At 45.6% G+C, this 8830-nt stretch overlaps 1 protein-coding gene across 2 annotated transcripts in view; it reads left to right on the top strand.

The window, feature by feature from the left end:
* The first annotated feature begins 973 nt into the window (after positions 1 to 973).
* CTCF (CCCTC-binding factor) overlaps positions 974 to 8830 on the top strand; it is a 33192-nt gene continuing 25335 nt past the window's right edge. The window contains exons 1-3 of one of the 2 annotated variants that reach the window (XM_017852209.1): positions 974 to 1970; positions 2306 to 2476; positions 7408 to 7541. In XM_017852209.1, the coding sequence (XP_017707698.1) occupies positions 1190 to 1970; positions 2306 to 2476; positions 7408 to 7541 (1086 nt within the window). In that variant the 5' untranslated portion in view covers positions 974 to 1189. The remainder of the gene's footprint in view (positions 1971 to 2305; positions 2477 to 7407; positions 7542 to 8830) is intronic. The other variant, XM_017852208.1, reaches the window with a different exon arrangement.

Raw genomic sequence — 8830 nt, 5'->3', positions numbered from 1 at the left:
CTCAGCTCACTGCAACCGCCACCTCCAGGGTTCAAGCTCTTCTCGTGCCTCAGCCTCCGAAGTAGCTGGGATTACAGGTGTGCACTGCGCCGCCTGGCTAATTTTTGTATTTTTAGTAGAGATGGGGTTTTGCTATGTTAGCCAGACTGGTTCTGAACGCCTGGCCTCAACTGATCCACCAGCCTTGGCCTCCCAAAGTGCTGGGATTACAGGTGTGAGCCACCGTGCCCGGCCCATTCACAAGATTTAAGAGCCAAAAACTATGAATTGGCTGATTTGTTTTTTGTTTTCTATTATATATTCAATTCGGTTAGCATTTATTGAGTAGTTACCAGCCTGGGCACAGTGCTAAAGAGTAACAATCGTGGCCGGGCATGGTGGCTCACACCTCTAATCCCAGCACTTTTGGAGGCCGAGGCAGGCAGATCACAAGGTCAGAAGTTCAAGACCAGCCTGGACAACATAGTGAAACCCCGTCTCTGCTAAAAATACAAAAAATTAGCCAGGTGTGGTGGTGGGCACCTGAAATCCCAGCTACTCGGGAGGCTGAGGCAGGAGAATCACTTAAACCTGGGAGGTGGAAGTTGCAGTGAGCCGAGATCATGCCATTATCCAGCCCAGGCAACAGTGCGAGACTTTGACTCAAAAAAAAAAAAAAAAAAAAATAGTAAAAACCGGCTGGGCGCAGTGGCTCACGCCTGTAATCCCAGTGCTTTGGGAGGCCGAGGCAGGTGGATCATGAGATCAGGAGATCGAGAGCATCCTGGGTAACAGTTAAACCCCATCTGTACTAAAAATACGAAAAATTAGCCAGGCGTGGTGGTAGGCACCTGTAGTCCCAGCTACTCAGGAGGCTGAGGCAGGAGAATGGCGTGAACCCGGGAGGTGGAGCTTACAGTGAGCAGAGATCGCACCACTGCACTCCAGCCTGGGCGACAGAGGGAGACTCCATCTCAAAAAAAAAAAAACCCACTTGTTAGATGTGGATCTTATCCTCAGGGAATTATAGGTAGTGTTTTTTTCTTTCATCAAGAGGCACATAATGTCTGTTGTGTCTTTTTTAATGTTCACAACCATTGATGCCCAATTCATTCACCAAAGGGTCTTTTTGTTTTAAAATGTATGTTTTTATTTAGGCTGCTTTGCTTTAAATAACAATCTGTGTTCTCCCTTAATAAAGGCAGGGGAAATGGAAGGTGAGGCGGTCGAAGCCATTGTGGAGGAGTCTGAAACTTTTATTAAAGGAAAGGAGAGAAAGACTTACCAGAGACGCCGGGAAGGGGGCCAGGAAGAAGATGCCTGCCACTTACCCCAGAACCAGACGGATGGGGGTGAGGTGGTCCAGGATGTCAACAGCAGTGTACAGATGGTAATGATGGAACAGCTGGACCCCACCCTTCTTCAGATGAAGACTGAAGTAATGGAGGGCACAGTGGCTCCAGAAGCGGAGGCTGCTGTGGACGATACCCAGATTATAACTTTACAGGTTGTAAATATGGAGGAACAGCCCATAAACATAGGAGAGCTTCAGCTTGTTCAAGTACCTGTTCCTGTGACTGTACCTGTTGCTACCACTTCCGTAGAAGAACTTCAGGGGGCTTATGAAAATGAAGTGTCTAAAGAGGGCCTTGCGGAAAGTGAACCCATGATATGCCACACCCTACCCTTGCCTGAAGGGTTTCAGGTGGTTAAAGTGGGGGCCAATGGAGAGGTGGAGACACTAGAACAAGGGGAACTTCCACCCCAGGAAGATCCTAGTTGGCAAAAAGACCCAGACTATCAGCCACCAGCCAAAAAAACAAAGAAAACCAAAAAGAGCAAACTGCGTTATACAGAGGAGGGCAAAGATGTAGATGTGTCTGTCTACGATTTTGAGGAAGAACAGCAGGAGGGTCTGCTATCAGAGGTTAATGCAGAGAAAGTGGTTGGTAATATGAAGCCTCCAAAGCCAACAAAAATTAAAAAGAAAGGTAAAACGAGTTTATCCGTAGTGGTTTCATAAAACCATTTTGGGATAAGCACACAACACAGTGCATATGCAAGTTGTTTTATATTAACCGTATTTGTAAAAGGTCATTATGTGGGTACAGTTCTTTAAAACCAGTCTAAAGTAAGTTTTTTTTACAGATCCAATGCTCTGTTTTTAATCCCAAAGAAGAAGTAAATGTATTAATGATATGAGATAATTATGACTTATATTGGGTTTTGTTATTAAAAGCTAATAAAATATATTTGTAGAAATTTAAGATTAGGATTAATCTTAACACTTTGAAACTCTGCAGCAAGTGTTTTATTTTGCACATAGGTGTAAAGAAGACATTCCAGTGTGAGCTTTGCAGTTACACGTGTCCACGGCGTTCAAATTTGGATCGTCACATGAAAAGCCACACTGATGAGAGACCACACAAGTGCCATCTCTGTGGCAGGGCATTCAGAACAGTCACCCTCCTGAGGAATCACCTTAACACACACACAGGTGCTGGATAAGAATTTTGGGGGCTACAACAGCAAATGCTCAGACTTGGCTTTTTAGTATTCATTCAAGCTCACTCCAGTGGGAATTTAAAGGAAATTTTATTATTTCTTATGATGTCCTTTTGTAATCATGATTTTATTGTAAGCACTTGGACTTAGTTATAGACAAATGTAAAGAAAATTTAATGAAAAATAACAACACCCTGTCTCTTAAAAAAAAAGTCTCTGGCAATAGATGCCTGGTACTCTGAGGAAGAACATTAGAAATAGAAGTGAAATCCCAGTGAAACGCCATCTCTACTAAAAATACAAAAAATTAGCTGGGTGTGGTGGCGGGTGCCTGTAGTACCAGCTACTCAGGAGGCTGAGGCAGGAGAATGGCATGAACCCAGGAGGTGGAGCTTGCAGTGAGCTGAGATATCCCGCCACTGCACTCCAGCCTGGGCGACTGTGAGTCTCCATCTAAAGAAAAAAAAAACAACAACAACAAATGGAAGTGAAATCCTACCTTTATTTCCAAAAAAAAAAAGGCTGGGCAGAGCGGCTCATGCCTGTAATCCTAGGACTTTGGGAGGCTGAAGTGGGCAGATCACTTGAGATTAGAAGTTGGAGACCAGCCTGGCCAACATGACAAAACCCCATCCATCTCTACTAGCAATACATAAATTAACCAGGTGTGGTGGCAGGTGCCTGTAATCCCAGCTACTCAGGAGGCTCAAGCAGGAGAATCGCTTGAAACCTGGGAGGCAGATGTTGCAGTGAGCTGAGATAGCGCTACTGCACTCCAGCCTGGGTGACAGTGAGACTGTCTCAAAAACACACCATAACGTTTTTTGTTTCTGGTTGTTTCAGGATAAGTAATTCATAATTTCAGAATGGAAAAGTTAAGGCACCATTCTGATAATTCAAACATCTATTTGAGCACCCTACTTACTTTAGTGTTCAGATATTCTGATATTAGCTTCATGTTGGCTATGGCCAGGTTCCATGAGGTCTAAAGTAGAGGGACTGTGTGTGCTAAACCTCTCTTTAAGCTCTCCTGGGCTGTTTGTTATTCCAGTGTAGGAACTTAGTTGCAAGTCTTCTCACATGGTTTTTCATGCAGAATAACTTTCTTCTATCCATATTCTGTACTTCATTTCATATGACAACTCTTGTTTTTGTTTTTCAGGCTTCTAAAAATTTCTAATGACAACTTTTGTTTTAGATTTGTTTGTGCTGGTTGTCAGATGACCATGATCAAGTGGGTGTTAATCATAAACAGTATGCTGTACATTGGCACATTCTTACTAATGTGACTTTTAAACATCTCCATAATTTCTACTCAGACACTTGATAGTATGTTTTATTTGATACTTTGAAGACACTAGGATGGGGCATATGACTACGTAAAAGTAACTGGGTAATCCCAGCACTTTGGAAATCCGATGGGAGGTAGATCACTTGAGGCCAGGAGTTCTAGACCAGCCTGGCCAACATGGCAAAACCACCTCCGTACTAAAAATACAGAAAATCAGCTGGGTGTGGTGGCACACGCCGGTAAAGCCAGCTACTTGGGTGGTTGAGGCAGGAGAATCACTTGAATGCGGGAAACAGAGGTTGCAGTAAGCTGAGATTGTGCCACTGCACCCCAACCTAGGTGACAGAGCAAGACTCTGTCTCACCAAAATCAATAAATAAATGGCCCCATGACAAGACTTCCCAGGATGGGTGTGCCTTGATGTGGGCATTCTCTATCTAGTCTTAAGCTTTGAAAGTAAGAGATGCAGTCTGTCTGGTTACTCAGCAGATTTGGCAGGACTGATTCATATCAACAAAACCCACAAGAGAAGACAGGTGCCTACACCAAGAGTATCAGTTTATGGTGAAGAGTATACCTTTTCATGTTCCAGATGCAGTTGCATTGTATTCTAGGGGGCGCCATTGCCTTTGTTATGATGCTGTAGCGGCCAGGCGCCATAGCTCTTGCCTGTAATCCCAGCACTTTGGGAGGCCGAGGTGGGTGGGATCACCTGAGGTCAGGAGTTCAAGACCAGCCTGGCCAACATGGCGAAACCCTGTCTCTACTAAAAATAGAAAAAATTTAGCCGGGCGTGGTGGCGCATGCCTGTAGTCCCAGCTACTTGGAAGACTGAAGCAGGAGAATTGCTTAAATCCAGGAAGCAGAAATTACAGTGAGTGGAGATCACACCATTGCACTCCAGCCCGGGTGACAGAGCGAGACTCCATCTCAAAAAATAAAAAGATGCTGTAGCAGTTGAAAGCTAACTTGGTGAGGATGAGCCTTGATGGCTGGGCATGGTGGCTCACACCTGTAATCCCCACACCTGGGGAGGCTGAGGCTGGTGGATGACTTGAGGTCAGGAGTAAACCCTGTCTCCACTAAAAATACAAAAATTAGCCAGGTGGCCGGGTATGGTGGCTTACGCCTGTAATCCCAGCACTTCGGGAGGCTGAGGCAGGCAGATCACCTGAGGTCGGGAGTTCAAGACCAGCCTGACCAACATGGGGAAACCCCGTCTCTACTAAAAATACAAAATTAGCTGGGCATGGTGGCACATGCCTGTAATCCCAGATACTCGGGAGGCTGAGGCAGAGTTGCTTGAACCCGGGAGGTGGAGGTTGCAGTGAGCTGAGATCATGCCATTGCACTCCATCCTGGGCAACAAGAGCAAAACTTGGTCTCAGAAAAAAAAGCCGGGCGTGGTGGCTCATGCCTGTAATCCCAGCACTTTGGGAGACCGAGACGGGTGGATCACAAGGTCAGGAGATCGAGACTGTCCTGGCCAGCATGGTGAAACCCTATCTGTACTAAAAATACAAAAAAAAAAAAAAAAAAAGCCAGGTGTGGTGGCACGTATCTGTAGTCCTAGCTACTGAGGAGGCTGAGGCAAGAGAATTGCTTCAACCTGGAAGGTAGAGGTTGCAGTGAGCCAAAATCATGCTACTGCACTACAACCAAGGCGACAGAGCAAGAGACTCCGTCTCACAAAAAGGAAAAAAGAAGATGGGCCTTGAGTGAAGGAATGTAGGTGGTCATGTGGCGCAGCCTAATGGAAATCCCTGCTCTACAGCAATGTCCACTTCTTTGCTAATTGCCATGCTTATGTCTGCCAGAGGCAGGCCTCTTTCTCCCCTGCATAGTACTAGGTAAACACCAACATTTATTTTTTAGCTTACTTTTTTCTAAAAGAAGACCAGGTATGGTGGCTCATACCTGTAATCTCAGCACTTTGTGAGACCGAGGCCGGAGGATTGCTTGAGCGCAGGAGTTTGAGACAAGCCTGGGCAACGTGGCAAGACTCCATCTCTACAAAATAGAAAAAATTAGCCAGGCATGGTGGTGCAAGCCTGTAGTCTCAGCTACTGGAGAGGCTGAAGTAGGAGGATCACTTGAGCCTGGGAAGTCAAGGCTGCAGTGAGGCTTGATCCTATCACTGCACTCCTGCTGGGCAACAGAGGAAGACCCTGGCTCAAAAACAAAAAAGGAAAAGAAAATTGGATGCCACTTTTCTTCTCTTGTTAATTGTTTTACTTCTTATCCATACACCATACTCTACACTTTTCACAGGAAGAACCCTGTGCTTTACCGTTAGATCCATGGTGGTTCTAAAGAATCAAATTGAATGAACAAATGAACATTCCTTGGAATTGCTTAGTTTTTATTATACTCCAGTCACTCTTCCTCTCCACCATTCTCTTCATTCTCAAAGAGAATCATTTCCGCAGATGGCTGGTTCTATTCATTACATTGTGGCTCTACCTAATTGTATTCTCAAAGGCAGCCTTCTTTTGGTTTTAGTGTTTGGTATTACCTTGCTGTCACCCCTTACCTGCTGCCCACAATTACAGATGGTCACTAGTCTCTGAAACTGGCACTACATTGTGCTATCAGTTTTGTCTCTAGGATTCCTTCAGTGAAAGACAAGAAATGTAGAGAGTATATTATTCATAAATGTTTTATATTGGACGAATTGACATTCAGAATGATTACAGCATATTAGACGGGTGCTTGAAAATCATTTGTTTAAATCACATAAAAGGCAATACTATGTAAAGCCTGTAATAAGCCTGTGAAATTCCTTATCAAGAGAGACAAATATAGAAAACAAGCTATATGCTTGTGGTTTTTTGTTTTTGTTTTTGTTTTGAGACAGAGTCTCTCTCTGTCGCCCAGGCTGGAGTGCAGTGGTGCAATCTCGGCTCACTGCAAGCTCCGCCTCCCGGGTTCACACCATTCTCCTGCCTCAACCTCCCGAGTAGGTGGGACTACAGGCCTCTGCCACCAGGCCCAGTTAATTTTTTGTATTTTTAGTAGAGAAGGGGTTTCACTGGGTTAGCCAGGATGGTCTCAATCTCCTGACCTCGTGATCCGCCCGCCTCGGCCTCCCAAAGTGCTGGGATTACAGGCGTGAGCCACCACGCCCGGCCATGCTTGTGTTTTTAAAAGAAAGTTTCAGAATATGGACAGCCCAATGGCCCTATATTTATAGTCATAATACAGGGAGATTTGAGAGATGGGATCTTGCCATGTTACCCAGGCTGGTCTCAAACTCTTAGCCTCCCAGAGTTCTGGGATTAGAGGCCTGAGCCACCAAGACCGGTCTCTATTAACTTTTAATCTATAATGACCAGGATATTCACAAAATAGGAGTAAGAAGGTTTTTATTATGTTAAAAGGCAGCAGATTCAGATGGGTAATTAAAAGAAACTAAATGTTTGGCATGTGTTACAATATCCCAGCGTTAGTATCATAAATTCATCCAGGCCCTCCCATAGTTTCTGGAGCTCACTTTTGGATCTACTTACAAGCTACTGCAATTGATGGGATGACTAGGGTTCAGTCTCACAGCAGTTCTATGCCACACATTGATATCTGTCATTAACTGTGCCCTTGATCTTGCTCTTCCGGTTATTCCATCCTTTCTCTAGGTACTCGTCCTCACAAGTGCCCAGACTGCGACATGGCCTTTGTGACCAGTGGAGAATTGGTTCGGCATCGTCGTTACAAACACACCCACGAGAAGCCATTCAAGTGTTCCATGTGCGATTACGCCAGTGTAGAAGTGAGTGTTCAGCTTTTTGTTGGTATCTCTCTTAGGCAGGCCATGATGTATTTCTGTACAAAGCTATAACTACCCAAACTGACTTAAGATGAGGTAGAAAAATGTTAGTAAATTATTGGTTGGGCGCGGTGGCTCAAGCCTGTGATCCCAGCACTTTGGGAGGCCGAGGCAGGTGGATCACGAGGTCAGGAGATGAGACCATCCTGGCTAACACAGTGAAACCCCGTCTCTACTAAAAATACAAAAAAATTAGCCGGGCGTGGTGGCGGGCGCCTGTAGTCCCAGCTTCTTGGGAGGCTGAAGCAGGAGAATGGCGTGAACCCGGCAGGCGGAGCTTGCAGTGAGCCGAGATTGCACCACTACACTCCAGCCTGCGCAACAGAGCAAGACTCCGTCTCAAAAAAAAAAAAAAGAAAAATATTAGTAAATTATTAATACTCTCACACAACACCCCTCCCTGAAAAAAACATAATTATGAGTGTGAAAGATATATCTGTTAAAAAGAGTACCAGTATCTGGCCGTGTGTGGTGTCTCATGCCTATAATCCCAGCACTTTGGGAGGCCAAGGCGGGCGGATCACCTGTGGTTGGGAGTTCGAGACCAACCTGACCAACATGGAGAAACCCCATCTCTACTAAAAAATAAACAATTTAGGCCAGGCACGGTGGCTCACGCCTGTAATCCCAGCACTTTGGGAGGCCGAGGTGGGCAGATCATGACGTCAGGAGATCGAGACCCTCCTGGCTAAAATGGTGAAACCCCATCTCTACTAAATATACAAAAAATTAGCCGGGCGTGGTGACGGGTGCCTGTAGTCCCAGCTGCTCGGGAGGCTGAGGCAGGAGAATGGCATGAATCTGGGAGGTGGAGCTTGCAGTGAGCCGAGATCGCACCTCTGCACTCCAGCCTGGGCAACAGAGCGAGACTCCGTCTCTAAATAAATAAATATTAGCTGGGTGTGGTGGCACATGCCTGTAATCCCAGCTACTCAGGAGGCTGAGGCAGGAAAATCGCTTGAACCTGGAAAGAGGAGGTTGCAGTGAGGCGAGATCGCGCCATTGCACTCCAGCTTGGGCAACAAGAACGGAACTCTGTCTTAAAAAGAGTACCGGTTTCACATGTTAGTACAGGCAAATTCTGTCAAACTTTGAAGAAAAAACTGTACCCAGAGCATTTTAAAATGGTAGGTTTAGGCCAGGCGTGGTGGCTCAAGCCTGTAATCCCAGCACTTTGGGAGGCTGAGACGGGAGGATCACAAGGTCAGGGGATCGAGACCATCCTGGCTAAC

Source organism: Rhinopithecus bieti, unplaced genomic scaffold (genome assembly GCF_001698545.2).
Source record: "Rhinopithecus bieti isolate Rb0 unplaced genomic scaffold, ASM169854v2 scaffold_34281, whole genome shotgun sequence".
NCBI classification, from domain to species: domain Eukaryota; kingdom Metazoa; phylum Chordata; class Mammalia; order Primates; family Cercopithecidae; genus Rhinopithecus; species Rhinopithecus bieti.
This window is presented reverse-complemented; position numbering and strand designations above follow the sequence as displayed.